General features: G+C 50.4%; 3 protein-coding genes across 5 annotated transcripts; 2 read left to right on the top strand and 1 right to left on the bottom strand.

Moving 5' to 3' along the window:
- Positions 1-531: 531 nt before the first annotated feature.
- On the top strand, positions 532-3,429 carry VPS37D (VPS37D subunit of ESCRT-I; the record flags this gene model as incomplete). 2 transcript variants are annotated; one of them, XM_084249349.1, is made up of 4 exons in its annotated part: positions 532-669; positions 2,025-2,196; positions 2,568-2,650; positions 3,067-3,429. In XM_084249349.1, the coding sequence occupies 4 exons, from the start codon at positions 532-534 to the stop codon at positions 3,427-3,429; spliced, it is 756 nt and encodes a 251-aa protein (XP_084105475.1). The 2 variants fall into 2 exon arrangements, with proteins under 2 accessions (XP_084105475.1, XP_084105476.1); XM_084249350.1 differs by lacking the exons at positions 2,025-2,196; positions 2,568-2,650.
- Positions 3,430-10,306: 6,877 nt separating this feature from the next.
- On the bottom strand, positions 10,307-11,022 carry DNAJC30 (DnaJ heat shock protein family (Hsp40) member C30; the record flags this gene model as incomplete). The annotated part of the gene is made up of 1 exon (XM_084249190.1): positions 10,307-11,022. Exon 1 carries the CDS (start codon positions 10,985-10,987, stop codon positions 10,307-10,309), a length of 681 nt encoding a protein of 226 aa, XP_084105316.1. The 5' UTR covers positions 10,988-11,022.
- A 171-nt stretch (positions 11,023-11,193) lies between these two features.
- BUD23 (BUD23 rRNA methyltransferase and ribosome maturation factor) lies at positions 11,194-23,192 on the top strand (the record flags this gene model as incomplete). Of its 2 annotated transcripts, XM_084250876.1 has the most annotated exons (12): positions 11,194-11,241; positions 11,332-11,369; positions 12,945-13,040; positions 13,132-13,214; positions 13,311-13,407; positions 15,677-15,773; positions 16,774-16,824; positions 17,564-17,649; positions 17,848-17,893; positions 18,010-18,068; positions 22,638-22,727; positions 22,902-23,192. In XM_084250876.1, the coding sequence occupies 12 exons, from the start codon at positions 11,194-11,196 to the stop codon at positions 22,954-22,956; spliced, it is 846 nt and encodes a 281-aa protein (XP_084107002.1). In that variant the 3' UTR covers positions 22,957-23,192. The 2 variants fall into 2 exon arrangements, with proteins under 2 accessions (XP_084107002.1, XP_084107003.1); XM_084250877.1 differs by lacking the exons at positions 17,848-17,893; positions 18,010-18,068.
- Between the last annotated feature and the right edge of the window lie 229 nt (positions 23,193-23,421).

Here is a 23,421-nt window from a genome sequence, read left to right as displayed (position 1 = left end):
ATCGCTAACCCTCACACTGTTCATCATCACCCCGTTTTACAGAAGAGAAAAATGAGGTCTAGGGGAAGGTGTTAGGAGTAGGGTAGGAGTTCCTGGAGCCCAGCCAAACTCAGAAATTTGTTGTGCGAATCCAAGGGGGGAAATGTGAAATAGCCCTGCAAATTGTAAACGCCTGGGGGCGTGGTGAAAGACAACCTGGCGAAGGGGTGCGCAGAGAGGAGGCCTCAGACGTCAGGCTCGCTATAGGAGGATGGTTTTTTCGGCGATCCGCGGCGGTGAGAGGCCCTGCGTGGGGTGGCAGGGCTCAGGCCTGGGTGGGAAGGGGTGCGGCCCGCCCCCTCCCCGCCCCACCCCCAGGCCCCTGTGCCGCGGCCCCTTTAAGAGCGGGCGGGGCGCCCCCTGGCGGCGGAGCGGTGCGCACGGCCGGAGCCGGAGCCGGATCCCGGAGCCGGAGCGGAGCGGAGCGGAGCCGGGGCGGAGCGGGCCGAGCGGGCCGAGCCAGCAGCCGAGCTGGGGGCGCGGGCGGGCGGCATGTACCGGGCCCGGGCGGCGCGGGCGGGGCCGGAGCCCGGCAGCCCGGGGCGCTTTGGGATCCTCAGCACCGGGCAGCTCCGGGACCTGCTTCAAGATGAGCCCAAGCTGGACCGGATCGTGCGGCTCAGCAGGAAGGTAGCTCGGGGGGCGCGGGCGGGGGGCGCGGGGGACGGGCCGCGGCCTGCCGGACCTGCCGACCGACTGAAGGGCCGCACGGGCCCGGCCGCTGGGCTGCTGGTGGGCGCGGGAGCCTGGCACGTACGAGTGGGCCCGGCGGAGCTGCCCCCGGGGGTGGGGGCTCCCGGAGCCGGCCTGGGGCTGGTGGGGTGCGGGAGACCCAGGGAGGTACTTGTGCACCCCCGGGATGGCCGCGAGGCGTGTCCTACAGCGGATGCTCCAGGGAGGTGTGTTCCGGGGGCCGGGGTGGGGGGGTGGCTGGGTGGCTATGTTGTGGGGGGCCCTGGCTCTCACACCCACATTCTATAGGGCCAGAAAGGGGAGGCGCCTTCCATAGGGAAAACTAGGGGCCTGACACCTGGGGGAGACAGTTAGGGGGATGGTCGCATCCTGGGGCGCAAGAGGGGGCTTTGTGTCTTCCATTGGGGAGGGGTACTGAAAGCTGAGGTGTGTATTCCATAGGCCACCATAAGAGAAAGTTGTATATTTCACAGGAGATAGGCCCGGGCTGCTTGTCTGTTGGGGAGCAAAAGGGAAAGTGTATGTTGGAGGGAGGCAGGCAGGAGGGGCATGTGCATCCTATAGGGGACAGATGGAGGGTAGTGTGTTCTCCAGGGGCAGGGAGGGGAGGCTTGGCCCTCCTAGAAACAGAAGGAAAAAGCATTCTCCAGGGCCAGGCAAAGCAAGGGATCTGCTTTCTGCAAAAGAAGGAAAGCTGGGAGCAGATACTAGGGGATCAGGGAAGAAAAGGGGGTGTGTATTCCTTGGGGTGTGGGGTTTCCACTGGAGGGCAGGAGGAGGAATGAAGGGAAGAGAGGGTGACATGAGGAGGCACTATGCAGGGACGGGGTGAAGACATCACTCTTAGAGAGTTAGAGCTGGGGGTGGGAATGTTTTCAGCACAAACACCTGAGGAGGAAGCAGACAAAGGCCTGGAATGAGAGGAAGCTGCCCATGCATGGAAAATGGGACAGAAGAGGGAGGGGGACTCCTCAGGGACCTGAGCAGACATATTAATTGAAAAATTAAAAATTAACTAACATTTGTAGAGGCCTTCACAGTTTTCCTCACTTTAGTCTCACAACAACCTTATAAGGTAGATGTGGTTAGCTCACTTCGTAGAAGAGGAAACTAAGGCCGAGAGGGTGCTCGGGGCAAAGCTGGGTCTGGCCCGCAATCCTTCCACCTGTTGGCTTACCTCCAGCAGGTTGGGGTGTCTTCGGCTTGGCCCTTGAGCCCTGTGGCCCGGGTTGGTAGTAGGTGGATGTGGGCCGACTCCCTAAGTTGGCCTCTTGGCTCTTCTCTGCGGGCAGTTCCAGGGCCTGCAGCTGGAGCGCGAGGCATGCCTGGCCTCCAACTACGCACTAGCCAAGGAGAACCTGGCACTGCGGCCCCGCCTGGAGATGGGCCGGGCTGCCCTGGCCATCAAGTACCAGGAACTTCGAGAGGTGGCTGAGAGCTGTGCGGACAAGCTGCAGCGACTGGGTGAGGGGACATTTGGGAGAGCCGCCAGGGGTGGGGGCAGTTGGCCACTTCCCTATTGGCCTGGGGAAGTAAGCACTAGGCTATGAAGGGTGGGACCTGGGCAAGATGGAGGGTTGCTACTCCTGGAAAGCTGAGTTGGGAAGTAAGCAGAGCCAGGCTGGAAACACCCCAATACCCAAGGACCTGGGGTACTCCAGGTGACAAAGCCCCTACTTTTTTGCACTAGGACTGGGGGGGAGGTGCAACAAACTGATCACATGGGCATTGTGCAGATGAGGAAACTGAGGCTCCAGAGAGGGAGAGGGAAGCACAGACTCACACGCAGGCCCTGAGGGCAGGGGCTTTTCACTCTGTCCCTCTGTGGCCCTCAGAGGAAAGCATGCATCGCTGGAGCCCCCACTGCGCGCTGGGCTGGCTGCAGGCTGAGCTGGAAGAAGCTGAGCAGGAGGCTGAGGTGAGGGGAGGGGTGGCTGGGCCTGGGTCAGGGAGGGACACCCATCCTATCATCACCCCTTTTTCATTCTTCCATAGAGTTGCTGGGACAGACTTCTTGGCGCTGGGTTGGGAACTCAGTGAGTGAAAGGAAGTAGGGGACAGGTCCTGGCCCTGGCCTTGATGAGAGACACCTAAAGTGTGTTCCCATCTCTGATCCAGCCTCATCTCTGATCCAGCAGGTTTGGTGTAGTAAAGAAATCAAGGCTTGAGTAGAGGACATTTGTCCGCAGTCACTCAGCAAGTCAGAGGCAGGTCAAGGCTGAAACTCAGGTGCCCCACCCACCAGTCGAGGGCTGATCTTGTTGGAGAGGTTCAGGGTTGGGGGGGTGAGGTCTTTGGTCATCCTCCCAAGCTGTCCCTTCTCTCCTGTCCCAGGAGCAGATGGAGCAGCTGCTGCTGGGGGAGCAGAGCCTGGAGGCCTTCCTGCCTGCTTTCCAGCGAGGGCGAGCCCTGGCCCACCTGAGGCGGACTCAGGCGGAGAAGTTGCAGGAGCTGCTGCGGCGCCGGGAAAGGTCTGCTCAGCCTGCCCCCACCGCCGCTGTGGATCCCCCCAGACCCTTCCCTGCTGCAGCTGTCCTGCCCACCGGGGCCTCCCGGGGGCCACCAGCAGCGCCCCGGAGCCTGCCCCCCTTGGACTCCCGCCCAGTGCCCCCTCTGAAGGGCTCCCCCGGGTGCCCCCTTGGCCCAGCCCCTCTGCTGAGCCCTCGGCCCTCGCAGCCAGAGCCGCCCCACCGGTAGGATCCAGGGTATGGCCCCCCAAAGGGGGGCCCAGACAAACTTGATAACGTGGCTCCTCCTCCTCCCCCACTGCCTGGGTGGGGGGAGGGGCAGGCCCCTCCCCCTGGCCTCAGGCAGGCCCTGGCCCTGGAGGCTGAGCTGGGGAGGAGGGTCACCTGGAAGATGCCCAGAGAGAGGGCCCTGGTGGGGTGGGCAGGGTGTTATGCCTCTAGTACTGAGGAAACCCTGCCATTTTTTCTCCCTGGCTGGGGCCTCTCGGGTGATGGGACAGTCCCAATGAAAGAACTTTCCTCCTGGGGGCCTGGGAAGACGCCTGCTTCCTCCAAGGGGCCCAGCACCCTGCCACTCCACTGGGCGAGCACAATGCCACGGCTGACAGGAGTGTATTCCATTGTGTCCTGAGCCTACTTTTTCCCCAGTCCTGGGGTCCACCGCCTGGGAGCCAGGTGGTGAGGCCCCAGCTGTGGGGCTAGGGATATCATGGCTCTGGACCTACTATGTGCCCCCCTCATGCTCCAGACCCTGGGCAAGGTAGGCCAGGGGCTTCTGACCTGCAAGGTGAGAGTCGGCCATCCCCAGGAAAGAACCATTCTGTATTTTTCTGTCCCCGTCTCCTTAGAATGGAACCTTTTTGAGGGCAGGTCCTTGTCTTTGTATGTCTGTCCCTAGCCCCGCCTCCCAGGGGCCGTCAATAAATGTGATGATGAGGATGATGCTGCTGCCCCGACTCCTCTCTGCTCCCTCAACCAGCCACTCTGCTGTTACAGCCTTTACATCTCAGCTCCTGCACTTCCTACTCTTGAGATGCCCTCCCTCCCTCTCTGCCCATCCAAAGCACAGCTGTCCTTCATATCCAGCACTGCTCCTACCTCTTCCATGAAGCCTTCTCTGATTACCAACTGCAGGAGTCTTTCCTAACTCTTAACTTCCCAGCACTTCTGGCCAAAGCACACTGCTCCACCACTGTTCTACAATTGCCGCACCTGTATGCACCTTTCCTTGGGTTGCCCGTAAGCCCCATCAGGATGCTGCTGCTCCTTCTCTGGCCTGCCAAGTGACCACCCCCACTGAGTGAAGGAGGGGAGATCCCTTAGGGTTGCAAGTATCTATCTTCAGCTAGGGGGAAACACTAGGTGGCCAGCTGTGCTGATGAGTGTGGGACAAGAAGATGGGAGAGGAGGAACATGCCCTGGAACAGCTTAGGTCAAGTGTAATGAGATGTAGTTTGGCAGGGAGGCATGGAAGGTCCTGCCAGTAGGAGAGGACAGTCAGAGTGCTGTGGAAGCTAATGTGATCTTGGTCAATGTTAACAGGCTAGAACCATCTGGAAAGAAGGAGGTGCTGGGTTGTCTCTACTTTTCACTGAAGTTTTACGCTGTGAGGTGATCCTCAAAACAGCACCTTTGGAATAATGATGATAAGAGAGGACTGGGACTCCCTCCAACAAGGAACCGTGGAGGGACCTGATTGAGATTCATGAATGTGTTATGTGTGGATCTCTACAGGATGGTTCACCAAGAGCTAGAGGTCAGAGCCTAGAAAAATGGGTGGAAACCATAGGAAGCCAGATTTTGGTTGACTATGAGGCTCTGAAGTCAGGGCTGCTTCAAAGGTAGAGGGTTCCCATCCTCCCATCCCCAAAGATGCTCGCATGAGCAATGCCTGAGCAACTTCATGGTGGGAGCTTAAGAGATTCTGGCAGGAGCTGGAAGTACTGCCCCATTTGAACTTTCACGTCCAGGCAGTCAGATTTACCTCTGACAGGGGCACAAGGCACCAAGTGCCCACCCCATCCACAATTGCCTTGATTCTTGTACTCAGCTCACTGCGAGCACTTGAGATGCTGGAGGTTGAGGGACACAGGAACCACAGTGTGCCTGCCTGAGATGACAAGACGGAGCAGCCCTAGAGACCTCCCACACTCTCAGCACCACCTGGGCTGAGAGCACAGACTGGGTATCTTTTACCCTGGCCTTGCATTCCTGGTTCATGCTTCCAGAGTGTTTTTCATTGTAACCAAAAGGAGAAAGGTCGTTGGGCATGTCTGAGTCTTCCTCCACTGTCATGAATTGGGGAGCAGGCTCTAGGCAGAGGCTAATGTCCACAGCCTGGTTTATCCTCCCCTTCCGAGGACAGGCAAGAAGAGAAAGAAACCCAGGCAAGGGAGGAACCAAATGTGATCCTTCAAAAATCCTTCCACTCCCCTCACCTTCCTCTAAATGCTCAGATTGTTGAAGGGGACAGGAAACAAAGCCCGCAGTGTTTAGCTCCAGTCTGAAAAACACCTGAGGTCATGGTATAGACACCATGAGAGTGGAGTGGGCCTAGTTCTGGACCATGGGAAAGGTTTAGTTGGACGTTTAATAAACTTCATTAACGCTGCTGCTTGAAGGTACACAGAATGTTCTGGAAGGTCTTGTGCCTGAAACCCTCTAGAACTTTGTTTCCAGGTTCTAAGGCCCCAGGGATTGTTCCTGGCTATTGTCCTCTATGAGAGACAATAAACTTGAAGGTCTACATGAGTAAGTCCCACCTATTACAGACCACAAGTACTTTAACAAACCCAAACAGAAAATGGTCCAAATAACAAAACTCCTACCCCATTTGAAAAAAAAAAAAAACACCCAAAAAGTTACTGTCCCTCAAGAAAGTCTGTTATGGAGCTCTCTGCCTGCCTGTGACTATGCAGGTACCTCTCTTTTCCTAATAAACCTGTCCTTTTAAAATGTAAAACAAACAAAAAAACAAAACAAGTCTGTTGTGTACACCTACTTATTTCAGAATCACTACTTTCTGCTTATTTTCCTAAGCTTCCCACCTTGTTTTCCAAATAGGAACTGACATTATGCATTTTTGTCAATCAAGGTTTACCAAGCTAAGTAGGCCTAAACAAAAATGGGCTTAAATCTTTACCACTGAATCATTTGGTAACTGCAAAGCCATGGCTAAGAACTTGCCCCTGACCCTAAGGCTAGAGACTCAAATGGTTTCCAAGAGATCAAGGTGGACTAGCTGCAGTGTTTACATCAATTTATATAAGGATTTTACACAAAAGACTGAGTGTAAGGATTGGCTTTACTATACTCTACCTGGCTCTGTTGAGGACCTTACCATGGCTGTAGCCTTTTCAAAAGATTCTTCTTATTCCACAATGCAAATAGGATTTACACTGCCTCCCTGCAAAAAGTGTGAGTTCTTGTAGCAGCATATGCTGTAGCCTAGGGACCTGCAAATTCAAATGTATATTGGGGTCACAAAGGAGACAGAGGTGCAAAGCCATCTATTACCACAAAGAAATTCACCTTCCCCCATATTTCTGGAAATGCACGATCCTTTTGTTTTCTCTCGATAGACATGGGATAGAGATTTCTCTACTGTGGGCAAAATGATGCAAGTATGTGAGTCAAGGTCTTTTACACTTTCCCTCTGTTGGTGGGAGTGCAGTGAATTGGGGAGCAATGTCCTGTCTCAAAGACAGATATTACTGCTACTTCCAGGTGCTAAAACATGCATATGAGTGAAGTTGATGGTAGTACAACTTGTCATTTCTTGAGAGAAGTCAGAAATCTACCTTTGAATGCAAAGTTTCCTAAGTTTTGAATGTTGGCTAGTTATTTTAAGACACGTGCTAGCCATTGCCAAACACCATGCAGGTTGTCTGTAGCCTGAGAACTGTGAACCTTGGTTCGTTCTTGGTTCTCCTCTTCTTTTGTCTGAGGGCAGTTCCCTCCCACAAAAGACAGTGTGAACATTAAAGGGGTAAAAGTAGAATGGGAAGGCCAACCCACTTCAAGACTAGTGACAGGACTCCAGATTCAGACAGCTCTAAGAGATAGGGTAAGAGAACTAGGTTCACTGTGACACTCTGACCTCAGGACAAATGATGATGAATCTTGCCAGGTGTGAGGGCCCAGCTGGGGCAGGTGAGGTGGGCCTCTCCCTGTGATCCTGTTCATGGGCAGGTGGCAGTGTGAAACCTCATCTCAGGGTGGAGGAACTGAAAGGAGACGAAGACCAGGTTAGAGCTCACTTTTCTAGCACACTAAACTTGAGAGTGAAGTTGCACTGACCAGCTGTCACTTCTCTCTGCCTCCCTTCATAGTGTCTAGTGACCTCCAGGAAGCCTGAAGTTCTGAGAAAGTTTCCCCCATGCCCCAACATTTCCCCCAAATTGACTGGTGGCCACTCATGTGGGCTTCACCCATCGTGCATTAGCCTCAAACTGTGGCCATAATAATGAGCCATACATGGAGTCAATAACGAGTGGACATTGGCCTAAGGTAGGCTGTTCTCCTTCATCCTGGCTCAGGCTGGTGCCATTTCAGCGGGCAAGGTGCACTCAGTGAGTGAAATGTCAGAACCTCTGAAACAAGAAATCCTACTCCCGTAGCACTGGGATCTATGTAACCCAGAAATAAAGGGCAACAGAGTGGGGAAAGCAGTTTGGCTCAGGGGAAATAAAAGTCCTGATCAAATCCAAAGGCAGTATCGCAATTGCCTAGATATGTATACCTGTGATTCCTGCCATGTCGGGGTCTTCCCCTTTAGATCCAGGCATGCTGCTCACTCAGTTGGTACTTTGCTTGTACCCCCCTCCGTTCCTACCCTGGGGCAGGGTGGGCCCCCTTCGTCCCAATTGCTGAGTCCAGGTTCAAACTTCTAGGGAGTTTTGTTTTTGTTTGTGATCAAAAGGAGAAAAGGGACTAAGGCTAAGCGTGCTTGAACCTTTCTTCACAATCATGAATTGGGGAACAACCCCCACAAGGTTGGGGCTAATGTCCACAGCTTGGTTCAGCCTCTCTTCCTAAGAGCAGGTAAGAGGCAGAGAAAGGGAACACCTAGGACAATCCCCAGTGTGTGGTGGGAGGATGGGAGAAGGGAGAAACGTTACCATGGAGTCAGTCTTTCGGAAAGCCTCTTACACATCTTCCCTTCCAGGAAGAGCCTGGAGTCAGTTTTAGGGAACATAGGGAATGGGTCTCTCAGAGGTTAGTTCTGGCTTAAAGAAAAGCCTAAGGAGAGGCACAGAGTTGAAAGGCTAGTCAACTTCGAATACCCTGCTTTTAGTTGCATGGAAAGTTCTGTTATGTTACAGATGTTTCACACAGTCTGGACCCCCTATCCTTCTGCCAACCTTCTGGCACTCTCTATGTACTTTCAGGTTCTAGGGTCCTAGGGAAGGTTCTTGGCTGTGATCTTCACTGAGAAAACAAATTTGAGAAAGATCCCAGCTATTATAGACCACAAATGCTTTTACAAACTAAATGCAAAAGAACCCAGCCTCTTTTGATAGACATTTTAATAGAACATTCAGTTATACCCCAACTGCTTGGGAGAGGATTAGTTTCTGTACATTTTACTCAGCTTCACTTTCTATAGTTTATATTCTAAGACATAACATTAAATGTTCTTTTTGAAAGTACATATTTCCTCCCCCCAACTGAGCCCAGGATGTCTAAACCAGAGTGTGCTTAAATTGTTATGACTAAATTGTATGATCACTGCAAAGCTGTGCCCACAAGTTTGCTCCAGACCGTTAAAGGTAGAGAATCAAATGGCTTCCGAGATATTCATGTTGAGCTAGTTGTGCGTTTACCCCAATTTATACAAAGTATTAAGTACGGGAATTGATGGAATATGCCAAAGCACCTCTGGCTTTGTTTAGACCTGACCCTTAGGCCTTCATCCTTGTGTTAGATTTCTTGCAAAAGTCTTCCTACTCCACAGCCTTACGCTCAGCTACAGCCGTACAATGTCACAGCCAGCCCACTCCCTACATGTAGTAACTACGGGAGTTGAGAGTCTGTCTACTACAGCTCTAGCCAAGTTCATGACTAACAGGAATTAGAAAAAGAAAAAATAAATCTAATTCCACCATGTGCCTTCTGCCTGTTCCTCAGTGGTCCTACTGAGGAGTAATCTACACACTCCCCAAGTTGCCCACAGCATCAAGCAACTTGGTTTCAAGGACGTGACTTATGGGGCCTGCGATAAGCACTGTAGCTAAACAGAAGATGGGTCACACTTAAACTCCCAGTTTACTGTTCTATTTCTGGGAGGGGTGGGTGGGCTGCATTTAGTAATGGGTTGGCTGGCAAAAGGATAAACTTGGCTCTACTAGCATCATATTTTAGGTGTTGATTAACAATAATAATCATAAAGTGTGAAACACTTAGAAAGCAATGCTGTGCTTCACTGGTATCATGCCCACAGTAAATTCTTCAAGGTCACACATGAGATAAGTATGGGCTTGGGCACACTCATCCTTATACTAGCCCACTTTGCTTTCCCACTACTACATGCAACCAACAGAAACAGGGGGTGGGGCCTGGGGCGGACCACAGAAGAATGGCAAGGTTTCCACAAATCACATTCATATTCTACATTAGGTCTCACCTGTGGCTTGGGAAACTCACAGAAAGACAAGGGAGGTGCAACCCAGAAATTTTCTTTTGGCAGCCAACAATTGGTCACATTGCACGTTTCAAGGTTACAGAGGAACCCCACGGTACAATTTGGGGCAGGAGCACACACCTCTTGCTCAGAGCTTTACAATAAAGCCAGACCATGTGTTCCAGAAACTGACAACATCGGGAAACCAACATCTGGGAGTGGCCCCAGAAAACCCTTCAATCTCGGGTTTTCAGGGCTGTTCATCATGGGGCCTCTTTCTTAGACATCGGAAAGCTTCCTTTTCTGGAGCATAGGGGAGGGTTGTGCAGGTCAACGGCCAAGTTGGACAGGTGGGGAAGAACGGAAGAGCAGTTCCTTCTCGGACCCCAGAAGAGGTAGACTATGGAAGGCAAAAGGTTCCAGGGAGTGGAAAGGCCATTTTCTGGAGGCTGGCTGGGGCTGCTCCCCTTGCCTCCTCTCTCCATTAAAAACGAAAGCCGACGAGGATGAAGAGTGTGAGGAGAAGGAAAACGAAAGCTGTGTCCCGGGTCTCGTCCCACTGGAAGCCCTTCTTGGCCCGCTCCTCCTGCTGCTTGCGAAGGGCTTCACGCCGGGCCCTTTGGCGCCGTTCGCGCTCTAGCTGTTCTCCGTAGTGCGCCTGGTAAAAGGCGTCGAAGTCGAAGATGGTGCGGCTGGCGCCCGGTGCGGTCTGACCTCCGCTGGGGCGCCGAGAGGCGGGCGGCCGCGCGGAGGGCGAACCCGGGTCGGCGGCGGGCGTCTTGGTGGGGCGGACGCCTGGTCCGCGCATGTCTTCGTCGCTGAGCAGGCCGCGGTCATACTTGCGACGCAGGGTGGCACTGCCCAGCACCACGTAGGCCTGAGAGATGCGCGTGAAGCGCTCCGCCGCTTCGGCGCTCCCGGAGTTGCGGTCCGGGTGGTAGAGGAAGCTCTGCCGGTAGTAGGCGGCCTTGATTTGCGCCTGCGTGGCTGTGGAGGGGACGCCAAGTAGCTCGTAGAGCGCCGTGCGCGAGTAGGGGCCGTCGCCCCGGGAGTACGTCCTCGCTTCGAGGCCCAGGCCCGGCGCCGGCATTCGTGGAGCCCCCCGGGCCTGCCACAGTCTCCACAGTAACAGCGGCGGCCACCTCGGATCGCTCTTGGCTGCCATCTTGAATGATACGGTGGGCGGTGCGAGGTGAACTGGCCAATCGAAGGTGCGCGCTGGCCCCAGCGGGCGGGTCCTCTAGCCAATGGAGTAAAAAGGCAGGCGGGGAGAGGGGCGGAGCATGCGTAATTTGAGAGCGTCGCGGAGTCGATGACATAAAAGCCGGACTCGTGGGACGCCGCCGCCACAAGGGCTCCTGGAGTGTGCCGATGGCGTGTCGCGGGCGGAGACCGGAGCACGGCGGCCCCCCGGAGCTGGTGAGACCTGCAGTCTGCGGGCACCCCTCTTTCCTCTTAGAGGAAATCCTCATCTTTAATCACTCCCGTTTTTCTTTCTGTTTTCCCTAGTTTTATGACAAGAATGAAGCCCGGAAATACGTGCGCAAGTGAGGGGAGCCTGGATGTGGCGCGGCGTCGGGGTCGGGAACCGGCGAGTGGCCCAGATTGCGGGCTTTGCTTGGAAAGCACACAGAATTTTGGGGGTGGGAGAAGGAAAGGACCCGGGTCGAGCCCACTTCTTCTGATAAAGTCATCGTTAAGCAAACCGCCAAACCTTCTGGGCCTCAGAAGTTAGAATTGAAATGGGAGTGAACACACCTATTTTTTCTGGGTTGTTTTCAAAGTTGAATGACAACTCGTGTTAAGCATGGGGCGAATCAGTCAGGAGGCAGTGGGTACGTGTAAGCGGGTAGTGCTGTTGGGGGGAAGGAAATGTTACCCATAGAATGCTTGCTGTGTGTAGCTGTTTACAGTACCTCACTAAATTCCCCCGACAACTGGCAGTATAGTATAACTCCGAAGTTATTTCACAGGTGAAGGCTGGAGCCAGGACTTGCAAGCCTACCCTTGCTCATACACCTCTCTGTAGAAGATTCCACAGATAACTGTTTTCGTTCAAGTTAGAGTTCAAGACAAAATCTCTAACCCTAGCGTCATTATGTTGCAGATAAAAACTTTTCCAGTGTGCAGAGCCCTGTATTAGGCATTTTGAAAACATTTATGTATGATCCTTTCTTTTCATCTTGGAAAAAACAGATATACTCTAGACTTACTCTGTTCAGTATGGTAACCAGTAACCATCAGCCATTAGTTGGGATGACTTAGTGTGAAGAAAATATGAAATATCTTAGTCATCATTTAAAAATACTGATTTTGTGTTGAAATGATATTTAGAACATATTGGGTTGTAAAATGTTACTAGGTATTTTGGGGTTAGCCATTAGTTTTATGCACTTAATTTCTTCTTAGTGATGGCTACTTGAAAGTCCTATGTGACTTGTGTTTTATTCCTCTTGGATAGCATTGCTAGAGATTTTTGTGGTGCAGCACTGATTCTTACAAGAGTAACTGTGATGGGTAATTCTTTCAGAAAAAATGTTCTTAAGTAATATAACAGCAAAGGCTGATAGCCAATGGCTGGCCTCTAGTGGCACAAGGGGTTGACCGCAGCGCTGTGAAGCTGTCTGCAGCCTTTGCAGTGCCGTTCAATCCCCGGCCTGCCGGGGAGCAACCCACATGGCGCAGCAGAACTCTCTTTAATCGCCCGCTTCTCCCTTCAGCAGTGTACTTTGGTTCGTCTGCCTGTTCTGTTCCCCACTCTGTCTCTGGTGAATCCTCTCACCTCCCATACCTCTGGCCTGTACCTGTTCTTGTAATCATTTAAAAAAAAAAAAAAAAAAAAGCCAGTGGCTGGTCATTAGCTAAGTGATCACTTAGCTTCATGTGAGCTTTATAGCTGTGTCATTAAAATATATGTCAAACAAAATAACATGTTGCTGAATTATCTGGACTTTTGGTATCACTTTTAAATACTTGTAGTTGACTTGGTTAACCAGGAAAGAGTACTCCAGGATGCCTGTTCCTTTTCTCGTCTTTGGCTTTTTTTTGTTTTTGTTTTTGCTCTGGAGGAAGTTTTAGTCCAGGAACCCGTTACACACTACCTGGTGTTTTTGCCTTCCCAGCTCACGGATTATTGATGTCCAGACCAAGATGGCGGGGCGAGCACTGGAGCTCCTTAATCTGCCTGAGGGTCAACCCTGTTACCTTTTGGATATTGGGTGAGATCCTCGCCTTCAGTTCATATTGTCCAAGTGGTGGAATGTCTTTGCTATCACACTGTTGAGTCCATTTTTTGATTGTGTCTTCCAGCTGTGGTTCTGGTCTGAGTGGAGATTATCTCTCAGATGAGGGGCACTATTGGGTGGGTATTGACATCAGCCCTGCCATGCTGGGTAAGTATGTCCTATTCGGCACTGGGGTAAATTATCCTCTTTGAGTTTGGAGCAGCTATGCATGTCTATTTTCCTGACATATTTTCTCCAACATAGATGCAGCCTTGGACCGAGACACGGAGGGAGACCTGCTTTTGGGGGACATGGGCCAAGGCATTCCATTCAAACCGGGCTCCTTTGATGGTTGTATCAGGTAAGAATCTTTACAGCCTGCTTTTAGTCCTATCGACCAATGCTTCTGAAACATGGCTGTGCTGCAAAGTCAAACTTGATACTAAGAGTATACACCTCGCAGAACAAGGCCGAAAAAGGTTCATTTGTTTTTATATTTCAAATCTGTTGACTCCTGTGATTATCTTGCACTCCCAGGTTTAGACTCCACTGGGTATAGATTCTCTATATGTTTTATGGTGTGTGTGTGGGGGTGGTGGTGGTGGTGAGGGTGGTGGTAATTTTCTGAGCCTCTGGGAGCCATTTTGTGGGCCCCAGCAGCCATTTTGTTGACCTCAGCAGCAGTTTCGTTGTGCCCAGCAGCCATCTTGTTGGCTTTAGCAGCTGTCTCGTTGTGCTCAGCAGCCATCTTGTTGCCTTCTTTTTGAAGTGCTCTGTCGTGGAGAATGGCGCAGATTGTTCCAATCTCCTCAGTGGCATAGGAGTCCATTCTAGGTCATCAGAGCCAGGTTTTAAGTGTTTAGTTAGTACTTTGATAATGGATCTTACAACATTGACATTACTGTTACATATGTGAAGTTCTTTGTCTCCTTTGGGCTCTTTTTGATGGGATGGAGGTAGGAAGTAGGAGAAGAAGTCATAGTTTAATCCCTTGGAGGGAGACCTTCTGTGGTCATAGGTTGAGTAGTAGCATGCAGATGTAGAATAGGGAGCTGAGTGAGTAGTAAAAATTTGGGTTTGAAGAGTTTTCTGCTTGGGTGTAAGGGATTAGTTTATATCTGGGAAAATGAGGGGAAAAAAGAAACATTTCCTAGCATAGCAGTTGGTTTCTGTAGGTTAGTGAGGTGTTCTTAACTGCAGAAAAAAGGCCAGCAGTGTGGTCCGTATGCTTTAGGAATAATTATTTTTTAGTTTGTTTTTAAGAGGAGAGATGGTGTGATAATTTTTTTTTTTTTTAAGATTTGCTTATTTATTTATACAAGCACTGGGTACAGTCAGAAGCGCGGGAGGGTGAGAGAATTCACCAGAGCCAGAGCGGGGAGCAGAGCAGGCAGAAGGACCGAAGTACACTGCTGAGGGGAGCAGCGGGCGGCAGGAGAGGTCTGCGTGCCATGTGGGACCCTCCTCCGGTGGCCGGGGAGCAGTCAGGAATTGAACCAGCGCTGCAGAGGCTGCGGGCAGCTTCGCAACCCAGCGCTCAATCGCTGCACCACCGGGGAGGCCCTGACACACTTTTTAAAAAACATTTGTTATATGTAAGACATTGTACAAGTTGCTGTGGAGTTCGGAAGTGAAACATGGTCCCTGTTTTTAAGTCTCCCCATGATTGGTTAGGTGCTATAAGAGGTAGACCATTCAACTAACACCAGGCTGAAGGTATGCACTAGGGAGTCATGGGACTCACCAGAGCTGTGAAGATAACAGGGTAGCCTTGAAAAGGAGAAAGGGTAGCGGTTGGGTCTTAAAAGACTGGGAGGAATTTGGATAGTCAAGGACAAGCTTTCTGAGTGAAGCACCAGTGTGCACAAAGGCACAAAAGTGGAGGAGGAAAGGAGTTGGACAGAAAGTAGGGATGAATGAGAGATTTTGTGGAGCATGAGATTGCGTGGCCTTGGTTTCTAGAAGACTTTTCATACCATCCTAAAGTTTGGGCTTCATTCACTTGGGAGCTGGGGAGTAACAAGGTCAGGTCTGTGTTTTAGACAGATTATTTAGGAGAAGAGAGAGGAGAAAAAAGTTAGGTTGTTGAAGCAATCAAGGCTGTAATGAGATTAGGATAGTGGTGGAGGGAAGTAAAAGCTGGGAGAGGCAGTGGGAGACAAAGAGTTTGGGTTTCTGTGGATATGTGTGCACAGCGATGAGGGAGGGAATGCCAGAAAGAAGGCTTTAACTCCTTGTGATTTTAAGTCTGAGGATTGTGAACACCATTAACAGGTACAGCTGGAAGAGATGATTCAGGGGAGTGAATGAATGACTTTATACAGTACTATAAAGCATGTTTCCCTTGATCAGAGGGAGAGAATTAAGGGGTTGGTGGCAGAGACAGCCATGACATGCTGAATAATTGTAAACTTGAGATGCATGTAGAAACAAGGTTTCTTTGGACTGGCAGCATAACACTGACTGTGCATCCTGTTTTGGTCCATTGTGTAGAGTAGTAACCTGGAGTGAGCCTGTGCATCCCAAAAAGGGAGTTGTGTGCTTTACCTGGGATGTCTGGTGTCAGTCTTGGAGAGGCAGGGGGAGCAATATGTTGGTCCCTTTCCTGACTAGCTCCCTTCTCTTTTTAGCATTTCTGCTGTACAATGGCTCTGTAATGCCAACAAGAAGTCTGACAATCCTGCAAAGCGCCTGTACTGCTTTTTTTCTTCACTTTATTCTGTTCTGGTGAGTATGAAATCTCCCCAGCTGTCTGTCTGTCTATCTTTTCTTGCCTGGCAGATAGACTGTGAAGTAGAGCTGTCCCAGGGGAAGGTCATTCAGATGGGGCTGAGCATTGGGTGGAGGGCTCCTATTGTGGTTGACATCTGTCCAGGTCCTTGGCCTAAATAAGAGACTCAGTGGGCTGACAATCCCTAATATAATGCAGCTAGTCTGAGACTGATCAAGTTCCTATGTCCACAATGCTTAGTTTTAATCAGAAATTAGTCTGGGGACATGGACTCAGAGTGAGGCCAGGGACCTTGTATCCAGGTCATAGAGGACCTACCTTCTAGAGTGTCTTCCAAATACCCTCTGTATCCCATCCCCCAACCAATGCCTCTTCAGATGAGGAGCAGGGTGGTCTTGTCTCTATAATCAATGTGTTACCATCATTTATTATGATTAGATGATAGTTTGCGATTCTAATTCCTAAATGAGTTCTGCTGTTTTGAAAGATTCAGCTGTTTCTTGGTCCCCTTAGCCTCCCCACCTCACCTGTTTTCCAAGGGTAGATTGTTCCTGCAGGTGGCTGGTTGGTCTTATGCATTACGTGGTTTCTCTCCCACTCATGTACCAGAGTTGATCCTGAAATTCTGAGGGCCTTCCTGTTTGCCTTCTCTGCTGAGATGCTGTTCCCTTTCATGTTTCAGTTGCCAGCTCCCCACTCCATTCAGACCTCAGCTCAAAGTGTCCCTCAGAGAGAGGGCTCCTTGAACCAAAAGTAAAATCTGTCACTTACCATCCCTTTACTTTTTGGTAGTGATTATTTATAGTAATCACTACTGTAAATTAAACTGCCTCCCCCATAAAAATGTGAGTTCCAAAAGTTCCAGGGCTCTTTCATTCCTGGCTGTTTCTCTAGTCCTCAGAACAGTGTCTTGCACCATTCTGGAAACTCAAATAATTTGTCAACAAGGAAGAGTGTCTGACATAATTGTAAGAGCCGTGTTTTTGTTGCTTGCAGGTCCATGGAGCCCGAGCCGTCCTGCAGCTGTACCCTGAGAACTCAGAGCAGGTGAGCCCTTGGCTACCAGAGGTGCAGGGAGGAATGGAACCCAGAAAGATAAATTATCTTACTCCTCTCACCTGCCTCCTGCTTTTGGGAAGTGTCTGAAAAGGACCTTATGCTGACTGGTGGGAAAGGAGGGAGTAAGAATCCAAGAGTGGTCCTTGTGGCTCTTGATGGCATGTTCTATGACCTGACATCCTAAGGAAGAGCAGTGGTGTCTGTGGGGGTGGGGTAGGAGGGCATTTGTCTTCTCTTGATGGATAAATGGTATACAGATGATAGGAAATTGGTAATTTCCATAACCAAATAAATAAATGGGGGTGGAGGGTGAAAATATCAACAGTTGTTTCTGTGGAGTGTAATGCAAGAGGAATGAGGGGAGGTAGGCAGAGACACGGACAGACAAATGGTCAGCTGTCTCTGACTAATAACGTGAATGGGTTTGCCTCCTACTTGCTGGTCATTCATTTCCTGAGCTTTAACAGAGGAGATGGCTCCCTGAGCTAAAAAGTGAGAACTAGGGGAATTGCACATTCTATATAACTCCCCCGAGGGAGATGTTTGCCACAGCCGCTTATAGCCTGCACTTTGCTCTGTGTCACTTTTGAGGACTTAGATTTGGGAACAATCTGATACAGAAGACCTTCAATTTTCCCAGGCTGGGTCTGTGCTGGGAACAGACTGGCTTCTGAAGGGGCCCGGAGCGGGAAGCTGTCTTACTGACTCACTGCCTTTCTCTCCTCAGTTGGAGCTGATCACTACCCAAGCCATCAAGGCTGGTTTCACTGGTGGTGTGGTGGTGGACTTCCCCAACAGCGCCAAAGCAAAGAAGTAAGTGCTGGGCGCTGGTGTGCTGCCTGTGTCATGGCAGGGAGGGTGGCCATGTGGTTCTTGCAGAGCGCAGGTCAATGACAAGTCAACCAGAGTAGTGCCGGGTTGGGTAACGTCACTTTCTGCACCTGTTTATTAATGGTAGAAAGGCTGAGGACTTGTCACATCCAGCCCTCACTCTGCTCTCTATTGTTTCAGGTTCTACCTCTGTCTGTTTTCTGGGCCTTCGACTTTTCTGCCAAAGGTGAGGGACCCTGAGTTTGCAGGCACATGTCTTTTGGGACTGAACCTGGTACCTGTGGGAGGGCTCAGGGATTGAAAGATCTTCAGTGAGATCTAAGAGCACTTTGGTTTCTGTAGGGGCTGAGTGAGATTACGGACGAAGAGGACGCCCAGGAGTCCACTTTCACAAATGAGAGGTAAAGCAATTCCTCAGCCGTGCCTAAGGTGTGGGTCTGCCCCACCAGGTTCACCAGACATGGCAGAAGCAAAGTGGCAGTGGCAAGACTGTTCCATTTCTCTCTGCTTCTCCAAGTCTTTCCAGTTCAGATGCAGCAGTAATAATACTGAGGTGGTGATGGAACTGGGGAGCCACTTGGGACTATGCTTGCTCCTTCTTCAGGCTTGGGTGACTGATGGCCTTCTGGACACTGGTGGCAGCAATGTAGTCTTAACCACTTCCTCTCTGCTGTCACCCTTTCTATGCCTGGTAAGCTGTCTTCTCCCTGCCTCTTGGCTGCTGTGGCTCTCCCCTTTCTTGCATTCTCTCTGGTCTCTTAGCTCACTCCCATCAGCATACAAACATGACATAGTCTCCCGTTTTAAGATCCTCCCTTGACCCCACAGTAGCGTCTACTTACTTACACCCCTGTATTCCCTTCCCCCATTATGGCTTCCCTTTATAAGGGCACTCTTCATACCTACTCTTGTTTCCTCCCCTGCCATTCTCCAGTTCTCTTCCCTGGCTCATGCTGTCTCATCACAACTGTTCTTTGTCAAGGCTACCACCAAATCTTCCCTGCCAAATCTTTGGTCACTTCTGAAACTTCCCCCCCCCCCCCTTCTCTGTCATCATCTTAACTTGCCTGTTCTGTAGGTACTGACTCTGACTGACATTTCTTCCCTTAACACTTTGCTCAGTTGGCCCTCTACCCTCTATCTTGGTTTTCTCTTAATCTCACTGGCTGTTCTTTCTCAGTCCTCCCTGAAGGCTGCTTCTGTTGGGAGGCACAGCCTGGACGCCATCTCCATCTGTGCTGCCTTGAACATCAGCTACAGGTTCATCACTCCCAGATTTATATCCTTGATTTCAACACCATCTCTGATTACCGAATCACCTTCTAAATTCTGTACCTGCACTTTCACAGATGTGGAATATACTCTCCCAAACCTGTCTCCTTTCTTTATCAATCTATCATTCCTGTCTTCCTTATATCTGACGTCTAGTCAGTCTGGTCCATCAGCGAGTCCAGCTGCTCTACTGTCAGTGTATATCCCGATTCTAACCCTGTTCCCTACTCCCACCTGGTCTCAGTCACTACAGCCCTTTCCTGGGTTACTAAAGAGCTGCCTCATTTGTCTCCCCACTTGCAGTCTTTTTTTTTTTAAGATTCATTCATTCATTCATTTATATAAGCACTGCGTACAGTCAGAAGCGTGGGAGGGTGAGAGAATTCACCAGAGCGGGGAACAGAACAGGCAGACTGATGAAGCACACTGCTGAGGGGAGCAGTGGGCGGCAGGAGAGGTCTGCACGCCATGAGGGACCCTCACTGGTGGCCGGGGATCAAACCAGTGCTGCAGAGGCTGCGGGCAGCTTCGCAACCCAGCGCTCAACCGCTGTGCCACCAGGGAGGCCCCCGCCCCACTTGTAGTCTTTGCCTCGTTCAGTTTATTTCCTGCGCAACAGCAAGATTATTTGCATTTCATTTAATTTTTTAAAAATGTAAGTCGTGTCTTCCGTTTTTCTTTCTTTTTTTTTTTTTTTAAAAAGATTTATTTATGCATATAAGAACTGGGGTACAGGCCAGAGGTGTGGGGGGTGAGAGGATCACCAGAGACAGAGTGGGGAACAGAACAAGCAGACTGACTGAAATACACTGCTGAGGTGTGCGCGGGCAAGACAGGAGGGGCTGCTGCGCCATGTAGGTTGCTCCCTGGCCGGCCGGAATGGAACTCGTGCTGCAGAGGCTGTGGATTGCTTCATAGTGCTGTGCTTAACCCCTTGCACCACCAGGGAAGCCAGTGTCTTAACCTGTTGAGTTCTTTATTTTCTTTAACACCTTTCTTGCTCTAAATCATGTATTTGTTTACTTGGTTATTATTTGTATCCCCAACTGGAATGAAAACTTGGTAAGGATTGGTATATCCAATATCAGAAGACTCTTATTAGTAAAAGGTACTTGATATTTATTGAATGAATAATTAATAATAAGGTAGTTAAGGAGTAGATTATTTCTTAGTTTTGATTAATATGAGGGAAAAATCTCAAAGACCTTTAAGACATTCATTCTCTGTCCATTTTTCCTCTTGAGTTTCGAAGACCCACTGGAGAAAATCATTAATGTTCCATGTGTCCGTCATGAATTTATACCATCTGACTCCTTGGCCTCTTACCCCCCATCCCCAGGTCCTCTCAACTTCTTCAGCCCCATTCCCCTTGGGGATTTGGGGGCTTTTCTACATGTTTTCTGCTATAAGGCCCCTATTACTTGCTCCCACTTGACAGAGGAATTACAAGTTTTGTAACTCCCTCCTTCCATCTTAGGATCTCTCTTGTCCTCATTCTGGTGTCTACAGACGATTTGTCCTAACTGTAAACTTGGGTAAGTTGTGTAATCTGAGCATTCATTTTTCATCTACTTTAAAAGGAGGGTAGGCCTCCCCGTCGGCTCAGCAGGTTGAGCGCAGCACTGTGACGCTGTCTGCAGCCTCTGCGGCGCTGATTCGATTCCCAGCCGGCCAGGGAGATTCCCATATGGCGGGGCAGATCTCTCCTGTCTCTCCTGCTGCTCCCCGCTCTGTCTCTGGTGAATCTTCTCACCCTCCTGCGCCTCTAGCCTGTACCCCAGTTCTTGTATAAAAATAAACCTTTTAAATAAATAAATAAAAGGGGGGTAATACCCTCACTTGGGCAGTGTGTTGAGTAGCGAGCCTATGTGTACAGGGCTCAGCACAGTGCCTGGCGCAGGCTGTGTCTTCCTGGGTCTGCAGGCTCTTTCTATTCAAGTTCTCAGATTTGTGGAGGGGTGGGGAGGAGGCTCGTGTCTGTTGGAAGGATAATCAGAGTATTGTCACATCTGTCTAGTGTCACTTGGGCCACATATTATAAATGAACAGATGAAGAACTTTTTTTTTTAAACGTTATCTAATTTTTTACTTTTGCATCTTTGTTTTACCTGTGCACTCCTTAATCCTTGCCACCTGCCTGGCCCTTCACCCTTCCACTCCTAATCTGCTTGCAAAAGACCCATTCTACCTGTGGCATTTGCCATGCTAAACCACTTTTTTTTGTGTGTGTGTGTGGGACCCTCGCCGACGGCCAGGGAACAAACCTGTGCTGCAGAGGTTGCGGGCAGCCTCGCAGCCCAGCGCTCAAATCGCTGCGCCACCAGGGGAGGCCCTGACCACTTCTCTTATGGCACCTGTCATCTAGGGCACCCATTATTGTCACTTGTCTCCTTCATTTCCCCCGATCACTCCTCCCTGTTGTTTCTTCTGTGGTTCACATCTTGCTCCCCAGCTGGCCCTCACAGATTCCCAGGGATTAGTCTTCCCCTATCTCCAGCCCCCAGTTGCAACTGCCTTCTGCTTTGCTCCTGGCATGTCAGGCTGCTGCCTCCACATTGTGGGCCCTTTTAAATTTTCATGAACCACTTCCTTTATACACACCAAGACCATGTTGTGCCATCATCCCCTTGGTAAAAAGTTCACTTGATTCTTTACTACTTCCTGAAGGGAAAACATACTCCTTGCTGGCATTCACAGCCATCCAGCTGGCCCTCCCACCTTCTTATACCCGTGACCCCACATACCCAGGGCTCGCCTGTCCTTTAACATTCCCCTTTGCTCTTCTCATAGTGCCTCATTTTCACTTAGTACTTCTTGCCTAGAAGGTGGGGACCTTCTGTGTGTGTTGGTTGCCCTTTTGTTTTCCCTACACCTGTGCTTTTCTTTTTCTCAGCGTTCCCTTAGCTGCTCCTGGGCCACTTGGCATTTACTTTTCCCAGTGTGGGTTGTCTCTGCCACGGCCTGGACACTGACTCTTCACGGGCAAGTCAGGTTTATACCCATTTTGTGACATCTGTGGGCTGGCCATGTCAGTGCCCATGAAAGGTGCTTGCTTGGGTGGCAGGCAGCCTCCACAGTGAGAGTCATGTTGGAAACACTTTGATCCCAATTGCCAGGTGGGGCTGTGGCTTGGGGTCCCAGGTTTTCCCTGTTCTAGGGCCTCTCTCCCATGGGGCTGTGGGGTTCCCTTTTCTCCTCAGCCAGGGCTAGAGGCCAAGATCAGCCCTTGAGGGTCTTTGTCGGGACTGCCACAAGCTGGGCAGCCTTGTTTTCCTACCTCAGACAGTTGTAATCACCTTTGCCAGGCTAGGGCTTTTAGTGGGAGCAGTGGGCATGGGACCTCAGGCTTTCCGTGGATCCTGTCAGACTTGTGAGCTGATCCTGGCCTAGATTGTCTGCAAAATGGCTTGGCCCCTGCTTGCTACACAGGCAGGATATATGTATAACAACAAATGGTCACATACCATAAAAATGCCTATGAGCATTTAGAAGTGGGCTTCTTACCTAGCTTCTCTCTAAACATTGGCTTTGCCCGCAGTGCATATTACCAGGAATGGGGATGTCCAGAGGTGGGAACTTCTGTTGTAAAAGAGGCGCCTGAGGTCACCTCACTCAGGGAAACTCACCGTTTTTCCTACCTGAATTAACTTGGTGCCTGCCAGACAGTTCCATCCGACCCGTAACTGTCTCCTGCACAGGATCCCATACAGGATTGCAAGGCGCGAGGTGGTGAGGAAGAGCCGGGAGTGGGTGCTGGAGAAGAAGGCGCGCCGCAGGCGTCAGGGCAAGTGAGTACCTGGACTGGGAACAGGCTGGTAGGAGTGGGGTAGAGGAAGGTTTGTGGCTACCGAGGACTCAGCTACGTTTGAAGGGGTCCCAGGGGTCTTTGTTCTTTTTTCTGAGACTGTTCCTCCTACCTGTTGACTTTTTTTTTTTTTTTTTTTTTTTTTTTTTTGCTACAGGGAAGTCAGACCTGACACTCAGTACACTGGCCGCAAGCGCAAGCCCCGCTTCTGAGCAGGCAGTTGAAGCCAATGGGACCGCCTGGAGTTCGCAGTTGTGAGCTGTGGCCTCCAGCCTAGGCGCCTGCCTCTGGGAAGTTTCTATGTTGACGCGCCTACTTCAACTCATAGTGTTTTAGAAAAGTTCTATAAAGCTCTAAAAATATTTTCTTTACTAAAGTTATAAAGCATCTTACATTTTGTTCTAAAAGCAATAAACCACTTTCTGTGGAACTCTTGACGCCAGCATTTTCTAGCTCTTTGATCCTAAACAAATTTCTCAAGTTCCTTTCTTGGTGGGGGCTACTACTTGATTCCTGAGGTAGAAGTAGGTTTACAGAACTTCAATGTTTGGAGCAGTCTTTTAGCCTGCAAGACTAACACATTCCTTTAACTTATGTAACACTTGACAAAGTTGGAAAGGATGAGCAGGATGGAGTGTATCTGGGATCTTAAGCATGAGGCACTGCCCAGCATGAGG

The sequence above is a fragment of the Talpa europaea genome (assembly GCF_964194135.1).
Source record: "Talpa europaea genome assembly, chromosome: 12".
Classification (NCBI taxonomy): domain Eukaryota; kingdom Metazoa; phylum Chordata; class Mammalia; order Eulipotyphla; family Talpidae; genus Talpa; species Talpa europaea.
This window is presented reverse-complemented; position numbering and strand designations above follow the sequence as displayed.